The sequence below is a fragment of the Thermobia domestica genome, chromosome 8 (assembly GCF_964235325.1).
Source record: "Thermobia domestica chromosome 8, izTheDome1.hap1.1, whole genome shotgun sequence".
NCBI lineage: Eukaryota > Metazoa > Arthropoda > Insecta > Zygentoma > Lepismatidae > Thermobia > Thermobia domestica.
In genome coordinates, this window is record NC_137461.1 from 278212355 (window position 1) to 278233809 (window position 21455).

Consider the following 21455-nt stretch of genomic DNA (forward strand, 5'->3'; position numbering starts at 1 on the left):
TAACAATGTTGGGTAAACCGTATAAACTATGTAGTTCTTCGTTATGAAGCTTCCGCCATTCCCCATTCTCGTTCCTCTTGGGTCCGAATATTCTTCTCAGGATCCTGTTCTCAAATACTTTCAGTCTATGTTCTTCCCTCAGAGTAAGCGACCATGTTTCACAACCATACAGAACAACAGGCTTGATTATCGTTTTATATATTTTAAGCTTCAAATTCCTCGACAGAATTCGCGACGACAAGAGATTTTGAACCGAATAGTAACACGAATTCCCTGCTTTTAGTCGACATTTAATTTCTTCGTGAATATGATTTTCGTCTGTTAATATTGATCCTAAATATTTGAAAGTATCCACTTTATCAAAATCATTATTTAATATTTTAAAGCCTCCACAATTTGCCGTATTACGGTCCCGACGCACTTCCATGTATTTAGTTTTCTCTGCATTTACTTCTAAACCCATGTCCCTGCAAGCGTTTAATAAGATCTCTGCATTTATTTCTACTGTTCTCCTATCATCACCTATTAAATTTACATCATCAGCATATGCCATAACCTGGTGAATGCCGTTCAACTCTAGGCCCTGGTTGCTATCTTTGATTTTCCTTATGGCGTATTCCAGCACAAAGTTAAATAATAATGGCGACAACGCATCTCCTTGTTTCAGGCCATTTTCGACGTGGAAGCTCGTGGACAAAAATTTTCCTACCCGGACTTTACTTTGGGATTCACTTAAACATATCTTAATTAATCTAATTAGCTTTCTCGGTATTCCGAGTTCTGTAAGAACGTTGTATAATGTTTCTCTCCTAACCGAGTCGTAAGCCTTTCTAAAATCAATAAATAGTTGATGTACCGGGGTATTGTATTCCCACTTCTTTTCGAGTATTTGGCGAATGGTAAATATTTGGTCGATAGTTGATCGATTTCGTCTAAATCCGCACTGATAATCTCCAATAATTTCATCTGCGTATGGGGTCAATCTTGCTAACAGAATATTTGAAAGGATTTTATAGGATGTTGACAGAAGAGAGATGCCTCGATAATTATTACAGTCAGTTTTGTCGCCTTTCTTGTGAATTGGAACAATGATTGATTCTTTCCACTCTTGTGGCAATTCTTCCTTGTTCCAGATAAGGAGAATGAGTTTGTGTATCTTGTTCCACAATTTTTCGCCTCCAGCTAAAATTAACTCAGCCGGAATTTCATCTACACCCGGAGATTTGTGTTTCTTCAATTTCTTTATAGCGGCTTCCACTTCTATTCGATGTGCGTATCTCTTGAAAATAATATTGGCTACTACAGGAAGGGAAAAGTGAGATTAATTACTTTTGAGTTACTAACAAAGGAAAGAAGTTATTTTTAAATACAATTTACTTATATATTATCATTTATCCTGAGCTGCTTCGTGGTTAAGCGGTTAGCGTACGCGCCTTGCGTGGGAGAGCCGGGTTCGATTCTCAGCGGGAGCTCAAGTGGTTCGGATTCCACGTTAATCAGTAGGTTTAAGTCTCATATAGCCTCGCTGCTGAAAGGGATGTTCTTGACTATCATTTAATCTTAATTAGTCCTTGATTATTATTTATTCTTAATTAGTCCTTAAAAGTGTCCCCTCGTATCCCATTCAATTCAATGCGCTGGTATCTGAAAAGGATATGAAACATGAATATTTAGGTGGAGAAGGTAAAGGTTCCTGTATGATTCTTCGATATGATTACGATAGATCCTATAAGTCTCGAGCTACGGAGATTTAAAATTTATTTTCCATCATTTTCTGCACCATATAATTGTTAACCAGTGGTGAAGGATGGTAAGAGGCTCTGAGGCCGGCCTACCCATTTACTTTCAGGAATTATAATTTATAATTAATTCATTTTCCTTGTACAGAGTGTATGATAATTTTCTAAGTTGAAAAACTATTTGATTGTTCGATAGAGAAATCGTGGTTAGCACCACTGCATGGAGGCTCACTGAGCAGTGTCTCAGGCGGCAGTAGAACTACCGCCAAGCTACTTAGAAAATCCCGCGATAGAAGGTGTTGATAATAACCTGCGAAAGAGACCGGCCTCAGCGCTTATTGACTTTCGTTTCAACATAAAGCGTTTCTCTCAAGACCTTTGATTTCTATTCAATATGTCAAACAAATAAAGAGCAAGAGATCGTGGACCCCATTTCTTACTAACTTTGCTTAATTTTGTGGACTCTAACGCAACGCAAAAGCTGGAATAAGCAATTTTGAAGGTGCTATGTCTATTATCGTAAACTAATTTCCCTGTATTCCTTTGCTTTGCGCAAACCAGTACGAAGTCAGACTCGGTCTGTACATTAGAATTGAGTAGCGAGTGCTTTTTTTTTTTTTCTTTCTTTGAGATATTGTGAGTGACTTTTTTTTGCTTACATTTGCAAAAGTGAATGAGAGAAAATGTCAGTAAATGGAGAATACGAACATAATATAATTCCTATTAAAGAATCCTTTGTCAGAGCTATTTTTTGAAAATTAACGTGTTATTAAGAAACGAAGACTAATACCTGTGTTGAAAATAGAACAAATAGAGGGCAAGAGAGTTCTGCTTGCATTGGTACAAAAAATTATTAGGAGTTGTTGACATATAAAGAATGGCGCGTGGAGAAATATTTAAATCTGATTCTGTTTTTAAAGGGGAATCAAGTGACATACAAAATGACTTGATTGAATTCTTGTCATGTGTTTTGAACAATATAATTAAAGACAAAATTTTACAAGCAGAGTTTCAGTGCAAGTAGACAAAATAGCTGTTTCTTTCGAAGTACAGATAATGTGATAGCCCATCTTCTCCACCGATCACGCCCAACTAAAACAATTAAATTGTATTACGGCGAATTGAGATTAGCTATGGGACACATAAGTGAATTTAATTATGAAAATTGAGATCCGGATCGGATAAGTGTTGTCGATGGTCTACAATTACGTTAAATTGATGTGAATTTGTCTTCTTATGTTTCTGGTAAAATATTTATGTTCATCGATAATCTGTTTCATATTTTGAAAAAAAAAAAAAAAAAATTCCGATATATCACAGAGGAGTCATGCAAACAATGACTGCGTTCAGAAGAAACTATGCATAATTTGTTAATACATTATTTCGTTGCAATTCGGTGACAAGAAAAAAACAAAGCTTAAAAGCCACTTTCCTACGAAATTTTGGATACACTTGAAGTTCAGATGGAAACGAGGTTTTGTGATTTATCCTCTTTGGAATCTGTAGAACTACTTGACTGAACAGCTTCAGGATTACAATACTGAGTTTCTTAGGAAGAAACCAGAGAATCTTAAACGGTATCCCACTTTCGACGGTAATCAGTTGCGGAATGAACTGACAATCATATTTTACGACGAAAATCAGTATCTTAGACCTATTAATTTACTTCAATACGTCTCATGAAACGACCTGCAAGAATTATACTTAGAATGTCTTCGCCTGTTACATGTGTAAGTATTCCACTTACTACAATATCGTGTGAAACAAACGCATGGTGTCCTGAAGAAAATTAAAACATTCCGGAGGAATATATTTGGGGGGCGCGGTGGCTCAGTGGTAGAGTGTTCATCTCCGGTGCTTGGGGTCCCTGGTTCGATCCCAGCTCGCGCCGTGTGGACTTTGTGGTTGACAAACACCGTACTCGTGGGTTTTCTCGGGGTTTTCCCGTTTCCTCCCACTTTCTTCATTCCATCATCACCGTCTCCTTTAGCCTAACCGGCATAATCGTGGGACGTAAAACTCAAAGATTTAATTTAATTTTCATTTGTCCTCTTGCTTTGCTTGGACATGTTTTCTTTTTTTTTCTTTTTTTTTGTACATACTGTATATATACAGGGTTTTCCAAGAAATAATGAGAGTGAGTCTATAAACAGGAACTTATTCATCCGATTTTAAGAACTCAAAATTCTTGAAAATAATCCCATTGGGCGTCGATACACTGCTGCCAGAGCGATTTCCATGATTCATACGCTCCCTGGAAGCCAGCTTTCGAAATGCTCTTTAAAAAGATTTGGTTACAGCCTTCTGGATGGCGGCAACGTCATCAAAACAGCGACCTTTCGAGTCGGTTTTTACTTTGGCGAACATGAAACAACGGCTGCTTTACCTTCCGAAACCTCCACCAATTCACGGCACACGTTAACTCGTTGATTTTGTTCATCACTCAACACTTTTGGTACCAATTTTACACAAACTTTTCTCATGTTCAAATTCTCGGTTACAATATTATGTACCGTTGTCTTTCACATGCCAAGTTCTTCCGTTATTAATCGCAGATTCAACCGACGGCCGGAGTCCAAGAGTTCTTTCACCTTTGACACGTTTTCATCCGTAGAACTCGTAGAAGGGCGTCCCCGTCGATCTTTGTCCTCAACTGTCTCCCGCTCGTTTTGAAGTCCTTATGCCAGCGAAAAACCTGGGGTTTCGACATGGCATTGTCTTCGTAGGCTTGCTCAATCAAGCGCAAGAGTCTCTGAAGGAATTTTTGAACAAGCGAACGCAGAATTTGATGCTGTATCGCTGCTCTATCATTCGCTCCATTTTTCGCTTTTCATTCCGTGACGAAAATAAAAAACAATTCGCGCAACGATCAATCCTCATTCTCTCACTGCTCGGAAGTGACTGCTGCGCGGTGCGATGCTTAGGTAAGACCCCACCACCGATACCACGCATTGAGAGCGCTCTGGTGGCAACTGAAGCGCTGCGCGGCGGCTAGTGTTATTCCTTCTTGGACGAGCCCTGTATATAATATAAATAACGTGTATATATATTTATATTTAAGGAAACGACGAAAGTGAAAAATTTTACGAATATATTTTATTTCACTAATTGTTCTCCAGTAGGGTGTGCCTTCCCCTCAGGGTCCCTGATTCAATCCCAGCTTGCGACAAATGAACTTTGTGGTGGACAAACACCGTGTGAGTGGGTTTTCTCGGGGTTTTCCAGTTTCTTCCCACTTTCTTCATTCCACAATTTCAATTACTTCTCATAATCACAGTCTCCTTTAGCCTATCCGGCATAAGCGTGGGACGTAACACTAAAAGGTTTCATTTTATTTCATTTTCCAGTAGGTAGTAAAGAGCAATACAGTACTGTACAATAAATTTTGGTAAATGTTTAAATATGCTAAATAAAATAGAATATTGGAAAGTTAAGAATACTGATAATACTTTTCGAAACCTTGACATTCAAACTTTCATGTGTTTCAAGAACACATTAACAATTCCAAAATATCGCTTGAAAGAAAGGATAAACGGTACACCATGATGACTCTTTTGCAGTTTATTATTAAGAATTTGCTTACGGTAACAATCTAATGCAAATGCTACAAAATTCATCTATTGAAAGTTAATCTCCCTAATTTCAAATTTTGATTTCTGAATATGTTTTCATTTGCAAAATTTCGGCTCTGTGCTAGAGCTTTGGTTACATGGGATAAAATGTTTGAAGTATTCAGAATGGAATAGAGTTGCTCATAAGGGAAAGAATAGTAGTGAAAGAAAAACTTGGTTTCATCTTATGGAGAACAGTGGCGTACCTACCTCGGGGCAGTCTAGGCCCCCCTAATGTTTTGAGTGACAAAAGTAATTTAAGCTATTATTTATATATTTTTGAAAGTTTATACTAAACTGATGATATACCTATCATAGTTTGAGTTATGGCTGCCTCCCCCCAATTTTTACCTTCTATATCCGCCACTGATGGAAAAGATATTTCTGCTCTACCCGTTTTGTGTAAGTTAATGTCTTAATCTGAGAGGTTTTAATTAATTTTATCCTTCGTAACCAAGACTAGTGAAGAGCCAACAACTTCAAAGAGCAAAGTTTATTCGGGAATTTTAATCAAATAGGGTTTCTGCTTGAAAAGCGGTAGATTGAGATTTGAGTCATGGTAACGATAAGATATATTCCTAGTCATTGTTGTTATATACCCTTAACCTCGGCTTCCGCTATATTATTCAGTCCTGATATACGTATAAGCATACCTAGGTTTAATTTGCGGTAGTAACTATAGTCAATTTATAAAATCCTGATAGAGCTTCGCTGAAATAGCATGGCTTCACTGGTATCCAGTTAACTAAAACACTTCGCCAAGATTGAGAAGAGCCAATGTAGTACGTTTTACTGTAAATATATATGTTTCGTTTCAGAGCCTATGGATTTCCAAATAATCTAGAAACTTACGGACTTGTGTCAGGCTTATGGACATCGACATTCGCATTGGGAGCCTTTGTAGGACCATCTGCGGCAGGAATATTATTTGATGGAGTGGGATTCAGAAATGCCACTTTATTTGTCATTGTACTACATATGCTTGTAGTAAGTATTGAAATTACTTAGTTCTGCCATGATGTTTAGATGATACTCTAATTACATAAACTACAAATCAGAAATTCAACGTCATCTTCTTCAGGTCTTGCAGAAGTTTGAATACACTTCTCTTGAATTATTACAGCCTATTCACTGATATTGATTCAACTTTTCTTTGTTCAAAGTTTGAATACACTTCTTTTGAATTTTATTCAATTATTACAGCCTATTCACTGATATTGATTCAACTTCTCTTTGTTCAAAGTTTGAATACACTTCTTTTGAATTTTATTCAATTATTACAGCCTATTCATTGATAATGATTCAACTTGTCTTTGCTCAAAGTTTGAATAATCTTCTCTTGAAGTTGATTCAATTATTACAGTCTATTCACTAATATTGATTCAACTTTTCTTTGCTCAAAGTGTGAATACACTTCTTTTGAATTTTATTCAATTATTACAGCCTATTCACTGATATTGATTCAACTTTTCTTTGCTCAAAGTTTGAATAATCTTCTCTTCAAGTTGATTTAACGTTAACTACTTACAAAATATATTAAAAAGAAAGAGGACACACTCTGCTATCTGTTGGTTAGGGCTCCTTTCAACTCATCCTAATAGAAGAATATATTAGTTTGTAATTTGACGTTATCTAGAACAGTTTATGTATCTATATAAGACTATTAGAATTTGTATAATCTTTATTTTGTTAAGATATATAATTTCTTTTATACTCTATTCAAAATTCTTCATTTTAGTGTGTTTTACATAACTCAACTTGGTTTAATTTTATTCCGTGTTTTTTGGACTAGTTCAATCTAAGAGTACCACAAACCAAATCTGGAGGAACACTTGTAGTATGCAAACCACAGTTTGAGAAACTCTAATCTAGAGATAACAAAATTGTGTAACAAGCTTTATATTTAACTTTTCGTTTACTTTTCCTAACTGTTTCCTTTAATGGAGGAAGCATTACTAAGAATTGGAGATTTCGAGATTGGACGGCATATTATTAACAAGATCAGGTATGCAGACGATACGGCTATTATAGCTAGAACCGAAGGAAGACTATAGGAGATCATACACAAAAAGGTTGACACTGAAGAACTATATGGAATGGAAATAAACGTTTCAAAAATCGAAAGTTATGAGAATATCCCGTGGGAATGCGCTCTTACGGGTCAGAGTAGAACAAGAGGACTTGCAGTGGTGGATAATTTCACGTATCTGGGAAGTATTTTGACCAGAGACTCTTATTGCACCAGAGAAATCAGGTCAGGAATTGCCATAGCCAAAGAAGTATTCAACAAGAAAAGGTCGCTCTTAATTAGCAGGCTTAATATTGGACTAAAGAAAAAGTTGATCAAGTGCTATACATAGAGTATTGGATTTTATGGTTCAGAAACTTGGACATTACGGAAGTTAGAGAAAAAATATTTAGAGAATTTTAAAATATGGTGTTGATGCAAGATGGAGAATATAATAGGTAAGCTTATGAACTGGACAGAGGGCTTACCTATTAATGAATTATGGCAGAGAATTTTGGGTACCGTACACAGAATGAAATTGAAAAAGGCCCTCATAAGGACCAAAAATTGCAGAACGTGATTGATTAGAAAATGGACACGGGGACCTACGGGATTGGCTGAAGACTTCAGCCAATAGAATAATAGATCTTTTTTCATAAGAATGACTATATATATATATATATATATATATATATATATATATATATATATATATATATATATATATATAATATGTCTGTATCTTCATTTATGTTCTATAGTGTCTGATAAGGGATATGTTAGATATCCGAAACCGTAACACATTATAGTTTAAAATACAGTGTGTGTTCAAGCTTTGGTCAGTGTTTCTTTTGTTTTAATATTCAATCCAAAGCTATGGATAGAGTTGTTATGGACATATCTTGCGAAGAAATTGTCTTTTTCATACCGCCGTAGAAGGAAAGATGGAATGAAAGTATGAATAGGAAGAACAACACATCTGATCGATGATTTGAAAAAATAGAAGAAAATATTGGGAGTAAAAAGAGAAAGCTAAAGATCGAGAAAAGTGGAAGTAACATTTCCAGTTCCAAACTTTAAAAAGAAAGAAAAAATCATTAGGCTCTGAAACTGCCAAAAGGCAGAAATCTTAATAATAATAATAATAATAATAATAATAATTCTTTCAGAAATATTGATGAAAATATACTTGACAGCACTCTTGAACGCGTGCGTTTAGTGTAAGCATAACTATGATTTACGGACATATGTGACAGTACTTCTCTAAAAATATTCTGTAATTAATAATTTCAGAATGCATGTTTGAATTCTATACGAGCATGGCAAATCCGGATATGTATATTTATAGAGGGAGGCGAATTTTAACCTTATGAATCAATTCGGTACGAGAGTAGCAAAACATGCTATGTCACTTTTTGATCATTTTCTGCTTTTGGGGCCGGGGTGGCTCAGTGGTAGAGCGTTCACCTCTGCTGCATGAGATCCTTGGTTCGATCCCAGCTCGCGCCAAGTGAACGTTTTGGTGGACAAACACCGTATGAATGGGTTTCCTCGGGGTTCTCCCGTTTTCTTCCACTTTCTTCATTCCAGCATTTCATTCATTTCTCATCATCACTGTCTCCTTTAGCCTAGCCGGCATAACCGTGGGAAGTAAAACTTAAAGATTTCATTTCATTTTCTGCTTTTCACTCTGGTAGTTGGTCACACTAAGATCTATATGAAGGAAAAAACTGATAACTGAAAACTTCGTTTTAGCAATTTAAATTTCATTTTCACCAGTCAACTGGAAATATTTTGAATTTAATTCATAATGTTGAAATTTGCTTTCCTGTACATATTTACATATCAAGTTTACAATTCTAGTGTAGAATTATAATTAAGTTTCTTTCGAAAATTCCAACATGGGGCTCACTTGGAAAGTTTCCAGTTACTTCTTTCTCCTACAACTTTTCTTTCACAGTGTGTCTGCTGCTTCTTCCTATCTGATAAAAGTTATAGCGAAAGAGTTTGCAGTATACGGTTTTTATACTGTGTTATTATTATATATTAACAAAAGAGTAAATGCATCTAGTTCATTACCTCCTATTAACTCGTGTTCTGTTTAAATTAATTACAGGGAATAGCTGTTGCAGTTTTCCTCTGCATGGGCAAACAATCATCTCCGTATAAGCAAGTGCCTTCAAGTGAGGATATGAAAATGACTACGAATCCGAACCCGAATCAACAAGCTTTAAGCAATGGTCGTACAAGAACTGTCAGTTCTAGTGTTCCCATTGATAGAAATGGTAGTGGAGGTGGAAGTTCTCTCACGAGTAGCTACACCAATCGTTATGGAACATGGCATCGAAGAGAAAGTGGGGCTTTACTCATTGGCCCATACAGCACGAGTTACGGAAGTTTGGAGTCTCGAGGATTCCTTGAAAGTATTGCTTGAAGTTCATTTTAATAAGACTTGATTAAATGCGTTATTTTTTTTACAAAAAACTTTCGTAAAATATAAAGAAAGCGCATTTGATGAGTTCCTAATTTCTTGCTCTCTGCATAGATGAACTTTGTTTAACATATATATAAGTAAACTCTTGGCACATGAACTATATACGTTTTGTATAATACGAAATTGCAGGAGCAACTTTTGCCAAATGTATATATTGTATTCATTTGTCTTACAGCCACTTAATAAGCGCATTTCTGGTCGTTGAAAGCGATATGTTCATAGAAGCATTTGTTTAGGTACTTTTGTTTTCAAGTTATGGCCAATCAAATGTTATCCATTCGGGGGATCAAGCTATATACGAACTACAAATAAGTACAAATGTGTGGGTAAAATATATGAAGTAATGTTATTGATGTCGATTGACTACAATAAAATGTGGTTTTGAATGCAATGAGTAACATATATATAAAGAACAGAAACATTGAAATAATGTGTTTAAAGGTAGCCGTCTGTAAAGAGTGCTAATTTTATTTGAATATTAATTGAAGGGAGTAGGAGGTACACGGATTATTCGCGAAGTGTTCCCTCATGATTCGTGTAAAATTGATTCAAATGCAAAGTTCTCAGGGCTCCCGGCCTATTTTCCTATGTCCTTTTTTTTCCTATTTTCTCCTATATTTTGGAAATTGTGTATATTTGTCCTATATTTTAATCTTTATTTCCTATAGTTTTCAGTGATTGAATTTTTAAAAGTATAAGCCAAGGGCAGTTCCAGTGATGATTTAGCTTACTACATATTACAAATATGCTAAATGTGTCTTAGCATTTTTTTCCCCCGAGGGATAGTCAATAATCTTCACTATTATTTTTTTAAATATGCTTTTTCTTATCCTCCCATATCCGTTTTTTTTTCCTTTGTTTCCTATGTGCTTATTCTTCCCCAATGAAGCTTAGCTGAGGAACCTTTCCATGCTTCAGTTTCTTATAACGCAAGTTGTGTTAGCATTTTCTTTCAACAGTGTGTGCAGCAGTATTGGGTAGGCATTGAGATGTGTTGGTATTCACCAACATATCTCAACGTCTCCAATATTACTGTACATAATATGCAGGGTTCCCACGCGTCCTGATAAATCTGGGAATAAAAGTGTTGTGCAAACGCACTGGAAAGGTCATGGAAAGCAGAAAATGTGTCAAAATCCTGAAAATTATTTATGAACTGGAAATATCCTGAAATTTATGTTGTATAACAGTTGCTGGAAGTATATATATAATTTCCAGAGCTATAAGTTTAAAAAGTAAAAGGTTCCATATAATCTGTATTAATATAAATTTTTGTTTCCTGTTGCCCATTGGGGTGAAGAATGGAATTTTCTTACAATACATTTAAATTTTTTCTGTGCTTCAAGGCATAATATTCTATTTTATAAACCAAACTGTCCTATATTTTTTCAATGTCTTGCTGGGAAGCCTGAGTTCTCCGCGTCCCAATTGCACTAATGCGTATTGCACTAATTTTAGCGGCTCATATCGGTAATTTGCATATTTATGGACCTTCATATATCCGAATTCATACACTACTGTAACGCTTGGACACAAAATTGCTTTTAGTTTCTTCAGATGTAACTCGACATGAATGTAGGCATATACAAAACAAATTGGATCAAGTATTCCTTCTCTGACACATGTTACTCATCCCGGCCCCCATCTTGGATCGGCCATATTGGATTCAACTTTGTTTTTCAAATAGGAGTAGGTGCAACTTTGTACATTAAATTCATGTACAATTTTCTCTGAAATTCATTGCTGTAGTGAATTTAACCGTAGCTTGTATCATTTAGAAGGTATTGCATATTAAATCCCTCCAGGCACTTCGCGAATCGACATTGCAGAGTAATATCAGTTACGCTTACGCTTTTGATGTTGACAAATCAAAACAGTTTGTAACAGGAACTATACTATAGGTATAATTAAACTCTTTACAACATTGATGTCATAACCTTATTACATTTCTGTGAGTGATTGTTATTACTTCTATGTTATACTATAACAAGGAAGTATTGTATTACGGTCAAAATGTCTAATGTAAATCCAGATACGACCAGGTTTCGGTGAAGACCTACCATTTCCGTATGACGTCTGTGTGTCTGTATGTATGTACGTTCAGAGAATATTTCGTCAACGATAAATCACATAAAAGCTTCCATTATACACACTGGGTCCTGTATAACTTTCTATTTAGTTCAATATTCATGAAGTGCCTGATATGTAACATGCAATAACTCGCAAACTTTACAAGTTACGTTAAAACTCAGTACACCAATGAATTTCCGAGAAAATTATGCATAGATTTGATGTATCACATGCACCTATTCCCATTTAAATAAAAAAAAAAAAAAAAAAAAAAAACGAAAGTTGAACCCAATGTGGCGGATCGAAGATGGAGGCAGAGGTGGGTATCATGTCAGAGAATTAGTACTTGATTGAATTCGTTTGCATATCCCCACATTCATGACAGTTACATCTAAATAAACTAAAAGCAATTTTGTATCCGAGCGTATGATTGAATTCTGGATATATGAAGGCCCATAAATAAGCAAATTACCGATATGGACCGCTAAAATTAGTACAATACACATTGAGTCTCGGAGAATTTCGCATTTGAATCAATTTTACATGAATTCCGAGGAGGACGCTTCGCGAATGTACCTTGTTAGAGAAATAAAAATATAAAATTTATGGATAATATTAAACTATTTACAAGTTTAAAGAGATGTGTTTTTGATATATGACGCTTTTCTGTAAAAATGTGACACATGACCGCCTTCGTAAGCATTTTGATATATTACATTAAGAAAATTTCATAAGATTCATATTATTTATGGTATTGAAATTACTTTTCAATTTTTCTTCTATCAAAGTGGGACATAATATCACTAATGTTACCTTATATTTTGCATTTACTATAAAATAAAATATTTTTATGGAATAATGCTTGTGAATACTATTATTGATGGTTAATAAATTCAAAACTTCTTTCAGATTATTACTCACTGTTTAGCAAATCATATTAAAAGTCGAATTTTTGCTGAAAGTTATCAGCATTGTCAGCACTTAGGTATGAAAATGTATTTAAGCTGGATCACTAGGTGTTCTCGGTCTATGCTAAACGCTGCTTGTATAGTGTCGAGTGTCGAGTGTTTATTTATGCCAGATAATAAAGGAAATTATCATGGAATTTTGCTTGGATACTGGAGAAATTAATTTTCGACCTTTACCGGAATTCACAGCTACGTTTCGCTTCTCGAACTGCAACGCTAGAATCCAAAAAAATTCTTATTGTAACTATCACAGTAAACGCACAAATTTGGAAACAACACATTATGGCGTTCTGCGCAAGTACTTTCTCAAATTCTATTTCCTTAAATGTAAATTAATATTTAAATAAAATGTGAAACATAACACTAGAAACTGCCAAGCAATATATCTATTTCGTAGTAAGACTATTACTTTAACGTACGTTAGATATACAAATAAACTTTTCATAAAAATAAGCACTTCTAGTAAGATCTAAGAGCGAGTGCCATCTTGTGTGTAAATTGTAAAACGAATCAAATATTTTCTTTTAGTTGTTTTTTTCGATATCAGAAGACACAACCAAATGAATCAGTATCCTGTGTTGTACCTGAAACACAACTCTATCTTATAATACAATATTTATAATATGTAACGTTTCGTTGTGCAGTAGTTAAGAGAATGAGCTAAAATATGTACTGACTTCCGGGTGGTGATCCACCTTAATGGGAATGGGGTGTATGAAAATTAAATAAACTATCATCAAAAAAAGTTGACATTTAATATGATTTGTCAACAATCTATATTAATTTAGAGGATATATGTATTGAATTTATTGATAAGATTTCTCTCCAAGCGGTTTAAAATATAATATTGATGCTTACAGTATCAGTTCTTACTGATATTTTACAGTATTTGCAAACTGTATTTATTTATTGATAATCTTTATGCATATATTTTAAGCACATAATATTCTTTTTTTAATGAGAACAACTAATATATAGAATAGAGGCGTACATATAATGTAATATTTCCATGTTATCGTAAGATAACTCAATCTGGTGAAATATTGCTTTCATCATTAAATACAGTACCTAGGAGCAATTTATCCTAATGTATACGATCCTAATGTTCGGTCAAAAGCCAACCACTGTTTGCTTGAGTTAAGAGAAAGTATCAAAAGTATATTGCGAAGTTCAAAGTATCAAAAGTATGATGCTAGATTGGCTATAACTAGAAAACAAAGAGTTTATACTTAAATGAATTTCTTTCTTGAAGTGACTACCAGAAACATACTTCAGGAGTTGATAAAATCATGGCGAATCACTTTGCACGATCTTCTTGTAACTAGTGATGCAAGAAAAGATATAACTGTTTCAAACACATGCATTTTACTTTCAAAATGCACTAATGATTTGTATACAGTTATGAATTTGAAAAACAGTGTGTGTGTTTCCTAAGTAGATTTTTTACAAATATAATACTTTTAAACTAGATGTATTCTTTACAGTTATTATGAACAGCTATAATATTTTAATTTCAAAAGTGATACGAATCAAGTCTATTTCAAAGGGAAATTAGGTCTTGTTTTGGTCGCTTGCGACATACATCATCTTCAAGATCTCTCAGAGCTTAAAAGATACATGTCTAGATATTTTAAATAAATGTTGAATTTTTCATGTACTTGAGCGAACCATACGCACTTTTTTTTAACCCCTCAAACTTTGATAATTGGATTCGATTCTTTTGTGCTCTGAATGCCCCATATGATATCAGATGTAAATATGATATTTTAGTATATCTGAAAAGCATAACATTCTTGATGAAAATATTAATTATTAATGTAATAAAATTATTTTAACAATTTCATACAGAAACTCCAGCATAAGTATATTCCGATCCCTTACGCCTACACTAGGTCTATATTAAATTGTAGTCAACTTTGTCCATTTTTTCTTAAGTTTCCAATTTGAAAGCATATCATGCACCCGTTGAGTATTCATATTCTCTAGAGATTATCCATCAAAATAATGTCCGTGATAACATACGAAAATAATTTAATGAATACGCTAAAATCGCATTTTATTGAGGAGGAATGTCACTAACATGTCCACATTTGGAGCTTTGTTTCTACGTAGTCAGTCCATTTTCACACACCATTCCCACAGCCTGACAACTTTCCATATTCGAAGGCTTGGGTGTGAAGCAAAAAATGTATATCTTTAACATTGCACGCGATGCAGTTTATCAGAAGAATAGCCCACCAATATGGTAGAAGATATGTGAGTGAAAAGGAAGTGTTCGAATCGGTGGAAATATGTAAATAAGGTCTAAACGGTTGACGGATAAGCATAGGTTTAAACGTATGCACTTAGGAAAAAATTGCATTTTTGGTTTCACATCCAAGTTCAGTTTTTCATGTTTCTTGAAATTAAAAACAAAACAAAATAAAAATCGTAGGCAAACGATGAAAGTTTCACTCAAATAGATGATGAAAATGTAATAAAAATAATATGACACACTGTGTGGTTTACACCTCAGTTACCTACAATTTGTTGTCACTTGTTTGATTTTTGTCTTTTCCTTTTAGTTCAACGTAAAATAAATCATTCTTGCCAACATTAGTTTACTTCTGGTATTTTCCATTTTGCACCTAAGAGATAATAATAAGGAATTCAAGATTCTTTTGTATTATTTTATTTTACTTTGTATTGTTAAATAAATTACTTAGCCGTGATGCCATTACTTCGAATTCATTATTTTGATTTCAACAGTCTTGTAGTTATACGTTTTGGTTAATCATAAATCTTATTGTCATTTGGAAATAGAAATTACAAATAATCTCGCATAATGATTTATGACGTTAATATGTTATCGTGTGTTATAAGAAATTAAATACGATGATTTGTGTTATGCTGTGATGATACAGGATGTTTCAAAAGTCTCCTGACATAGGGTAACACGGTTATTATTAGAGTTGCAACAAAATGTAAGAGGGGAAACCGTCTCCAAACATGATGTTTTCAATCTAAAGTGAAGGAATATTTAAAATCCAACGAGCCATTTGGGCTGTACACTCTTTATGTACCCACTGTCACATGAAAATGCAACGTTGCCATTTACCTGGACCGACAACCTAAATGAATGAAGTTACTGTCTTTTACACTAACGTGTTGATGACCAGCCCGCATTTCAAACAGTAACTTCATTCAATTATGTTGTGAGTCCAGGTAAATGGCAACGTTGCATTTTCATGAGACAGTTGGTACATAAAGAGTGTACAGCCCAAACGGTTCGTTCGATGTTAAATATTCCTTCACTTTAGATGGAAAATAATATATTTGGAGACGGTTTTCCCTCTTACATTTTGTTGTAACTCTGATAATAAGCGGAACCACTGTGGCTGAGTGGTAGAACGTTCACCTCTGGTGCTTGGGGTCCCGGGTTCGATTCCAGCCCCCGCCAAGTAAACTTTGTGGTGGACAAACACCGTGTGCGAGAGTTTTTTCGGGGTTCTCTCGTTTCCTCCCACTTTCTTCATTCCACCATTTCATTCATCACTCATCATCACCGTCTCCTTTAGCCTAACCGGCATAATCGTGGAACGTAAAACTTAAAGATTTCATTTCATTTTTCATTTTCTGATAATAAGGGTTACCTTACGTCAGGGGACATTTGGACACCCATTATAGTTTAGAGTTTTTCTTGTATTTGCTTTATAAAACTTAGGATAATATATTTGTGTTAGTGTCATATGTGTACACATATCTATAGTTTATTATGCATTGTCGGAAACTTTCATCTTACTATTCAACACAGGAAATTCTGTTAGTTTTTTGAAATTTCCTTTATAAGTTTAATGTAATTAAAAGAAGCCAGATTAGATATATCTGTTCAGCAAATCTAAATGTTGCAAGAATGTGGGATACTAGTTACTACATATTAAAAGTGTTTTACGGAGTTTGTTTGCTCAACATTTTGTACAAACTGTTATTACCCAAATTTGATGGCCGCTCTTGAGGAAAGTTACATTAAAAATGTAAATGTTATCTCTACAAGCTGAGAGAAGAAAGATTTCAAATGTTCAGGAAGCTATATAAAGAATACAGGAGGCTGTATAGAAGACAAGCTTTGTTCCTTTGGCTTGAAATTATCAAATTTATATTTTTACTGATCTGATTTTCCTTAAGAGTGGTCCTCCCGGTGTTTCTTTTGTAAATTGTGGCTATTTATTAATAATTCATTGTTTATTTACGTTTTAATCAAATAAAATATTCTTCTTTTCTTATTTATTTCTTTATTAAACAAAGCCTTACTCTAAAATTATTATGTAGACGCATGAGAGGATGATTCAAATTAACATTGAATTGGTTACTTACCAATAAATCCTCCTGTGGGGAAACTAAGTACTCTCCACATGTTTCGGAGTTAGTTCCGTCTTCAGTGGCAAGGTAACAACGATAAAAACGGATGAGAGATAAAGGTGTAGAGAAAAAAATACATACCAGAGAATGAATAAATATAACGTAAAAGATGTTAAAATACCACGAACAGAGCACAGTGCGAAAGAATGAGCTAAGTTGAAGGAAGCGCGATATTTATTTTACGTCACTATTATCAGATTTAAAATATACATCGAAGGTAGGTGGCCAGATTCTATCAATATCACAAAAATCCAAATTTAAAGCTGGATTATATTTATGAATAAAGAAAGATTCTTTAATCTCCCGTTGTTTCTTTGTTTTTGCTGAACCTTTTACATTAACCTGCTTTATATTGTATTTGTTATTTTAAGTCAAGCGTCAATCCCGACATGCCCTCTTCTTGTGAGTTTTTTTTTTTTGTTGTCTAATATGTTCTTTAATTCGGGTATTGATATTGGGTATCGCTTGACCTATATGTGAGGAGTTACATTCACATTGAGTACGATAAATACCTGACTTATTTAGTGGATCAACGAAATAGCTTTTAAATCCGGTGGGAAGTTTCTGTAGACTTTTCGGGGGGGGGGGGGGATACTGGAAGCAGATATGTTACGCTTTGCAAGAATACGTTGAATTTTCACGATTATTGTGGAAAATAGGGAATTCCTATCCATGTTTTTGCTTCTTTGGCCATAATTGTTTTAGGGGCTTGCACCGATCTGCTTGTTTGATTAAACCACTTTTGTCTCAATTTATACCTTTTTTGTCCTATATTTCGTCCTTTCTTTTTTCTTGTATAAAAACTGTATTTCGTCCTTAAGATCATTTGGACGATCACAAATTGATAATGATCTACGAAAAGCCTTACTCTGGTGTTTCTGTCTCTTATATGTTAATTTAGTGAAATATTCTTTCCAATATGAAATGCAGAGTAGTTGTTGGTAATACCTGTTTTGGGCAATAAGTCAAGAATTAAAATAATAGATGAAAAATATCGTACTAATATTACACTCAATATAAGCATGCAATAATATTGATTCCAGTAGTCGATCCTTTTTGAACAATTTACCCGATGTTTAGTGGCTTATATCTAAAATAACATTACTGACAACTTGAAAGAACGTGAAGTCAAGAATTTTCTGGAATTTCTAAGCCTTATTTCTTGAAACTTCTCAATTTAACGTTTCCGTAATAACGTTTCATTTTGTGCTGTTTCATTTCCTACCTTTCCCTATATGTTTGCTTACTACAAGTAAGGAATCAAACTGTCGGCTGAATTTCGTTATTGCAAGACCAAGTCACATAGTAGGAGGAAAAGACTATTTTTGTGGGACCTTGAAAGAAAGATTTATAAAATGCTTCTTGTGGAGTATTGTGCTGTATGGGTCAGAAACGCAAACATTACGTAAAATCGATGAAAAAAGACTGGAAACTTTCGGAATGTGGCCGTGGACAAGAATGGAAAGATTTTGGTCGAACGAAAGACAATTGAGAGATTGTTAGAAACTGTGGTTGATAAAAGAACAATTTTACTGTTGATATTATTAAGAAGAGGGAGATAAATTAGTTAGAACATAGCATAAGAAGAAACTGTATCATGAGCGACGTGTTAGAGGGTATGGTGGCAGGAAACAAAGGGAGAGGGTGAAGGAAACTACAATTAATGAAGGATATCAAAACAGAAAAATCGTACGTAAAGACAAAGAGGTTAGCAAAATATGGTGGAGCATGGAAGCTTCTCAGTTGCAGCAAGTGACCTCCTAATAATGGCAGAATACCTATGATGATGATGATAAAGTCACATAATACGTTTAATAGGTTGAGAAAGGGAGGCCATGTTGGATGATCATGAATAATTGTAAAGTAATTTACTACAGTGTTTAGTAAGCTGAATGGATTTAGGGGATAAATATAAAATACGTTACGTTATTTATTTATTTATTTATTTATTTATTTGAAAGCACATATCCTATATAATTAATAACATGAAAATCATAAATAATAACTACCTAACTAACTCTATGGCCTATGGAACCCGGAGGTTCAACGCCGCGTTCACAAAAGCTCTCCATTGACTTCTATCCTTAGCCAACTGGATCCATAGTTTCTACTTTGTATTTCTATCTCAGCGAGATCCATCTTATTGTCCTCCCATCTGCGCCTAGGTCTTGCTAATGGTCGTTTTCCGAATGGTCTTCCAGTCAAGACTTTGAAAGCGTTTCTACTTTCTTCCATTCTAGCTACATGACCCGCCTACCTAAGCCTCCTAGACTTGACGACCCTAACAATGTTGGGTAAACCATATAACTTATGTAGTTCCTCGTTATGAACTTGTGAATGTTAGCTATTCTCCATTCCCGTTTCTCTTGGGTCTGAATATTCTTCTCAGGATCTTGTTCTCAAATACTTTCAGCCTATGTTCTTCCCTCAGAGTAAGTGACCATGTTTCGCAACCATACAGAACAACAGGCATGATTATCCTTTTGTATATTTTAAGCTTCAAATTTCTGGACAGAATTCGCGACGACAGGAGATTTTCAACCGAATAATAACACGAATTCCCTTTTAGTCGACATTTAATTTCTTCGTGAATATGATTTTCGTCTGTTAATATCGATCCTAAATATTTGAAACTATCAACTTTTCAAAAGTATTACTTAATATTTTAACGCATCCATAATTTGCTGTATTACGGTCCCGACGCACTTCCATGTATTTAGTTTTCTCTGCATTTACTTCTAAACCCATGTCCCTGCAAGCGTTTAATAAGATCTCTGCATTTATTTCTATTGTTCTATCATCCCCTATTAAATTTACATCATCAGCATATGCCATAACTTGGTGAATACCATTCAACTCTAGGCTCTGGTTGCTATCTTTGATTTTCCTTATAGCGTATTCCAGAACAAAGTTAAATAATAATACCGACAACGCATCTCCTTGTTTCAGGCCATTTTCGACGTGAAAGCTCGTGGACAAAAATTTTCCTACCCGGACTTTACTTTGGGATTCATTTAAACATATCTTAATTAATCTAATTAGCTTTCTCGGTATTCCAAGTTCTGTAAGAATGTTGTATAATGTTTCTCTCCTAACCGAGTCGTACGCCTTTCTAAAATCAATAAATAGTTGATGTACCGGGGTATTGTATTCCCACTTTTTTTCGAGTATTTGGCGAATGGTAAATATTTGGTCGATAGTTGATCGATTTCGTCTAAATCCGCACTGATAATCTCCAATAATTTCATCTGCGTATGGGGTCAATCTTGCTAATAGAATATTTGAAACGATTTTTATAGGATGTTGATAGAAGAGAAATGCCTCGATAATTATTACAGTCAGTTCTGTCGCCTTTCTTGTGAATTGGAACAATGATTGATTCTTTCCACTCTTGTGGCAATTCTTCCTTGTTCCAGATAAGGAGAATGAGTTTGTGTATCTTGTTCCACAATTTTTCGCCTCCAGCTAAAATTAACTCAGCCGGAATTTCATCTACACCCGGAGATTTGTGTTTCTCTAATTTCTTTATAGCGGTGTCTACCTCTATTCGGTTGGGTTCTGGAATATATAGTTCTGCGATGTGTATGTGCTTTTCTTCACGCACACTAGCTTTTGGTTGCTTGTTAAGCAAATCGTCAAAGAAATCTTTCCATCTATTTAAGACATTATCCGTATCAGTGAGAACTGTACCGTCAGATTTCTTTAATATATAAGCACGAGGTTGATAGCCTTTCTTAAATTTACTGAACCCCTTATACATGTCCCAAATGTTTTTATTTTTACTACTATCTTAAAGTTCCTTAATTTTAGCTTTCAGAAAATCGCGTTATTTTGCTCTAAAAGTTTTGGAAGTTTCCCGCCTGATATCTGCGAAATTTTGTGTAGTTATTTCATTCGGATGTTGTAGCCAACGTAATTTTTCCTGCTTTCTCTTCTCTGCTAGTTTTTTGCATTCCTGGTCGAACCATGGTTTGTTCTTACGTATTTCCGCGTGTCCCAATTTTTCTTTTGCTGAACTTTTAATGCTATCTCTAATTTCAATCCAGGTATCCTCAACACTAGTGCACTTCGAATCTTCTAAAGCCGAGAATTTATTCGAAACTTCAATCTGGTATTCCTCTCCTACCTGGCTCTCTTCTAATTTCTTTAAATAGAATTTCTCCGTTT

General features: G+C 34.6%; 1 protein-coding gene across 1 annotated transcript in view; it reads left to right on the forward strand.

Moving 5' to 3' along the window:
• LOC145693648 (MFS-type transporter SLC18B1-like) overlaps nt 1–17152 on the forward strand; it is a 121992-nt gene extending 104840 nt beyond the window's left edge. Inside the window, exons 10-11 of the mRNA XM_081769852.1 lie at nt 6169–6337; nt 9475–17152. Coding sequence (XP_081625978.1) covers nt 6169–6337; nt 9475–9792 — 487 coding nt within the window. The 3' untranslated portion in view covers nt 9793–17152. The remainder of the gene's footprint in view (nt 1–6168; nt 6338–9474) is intronic.
• Nucleotides 17153–21455: the final 4303 nt, after the last annotated feature.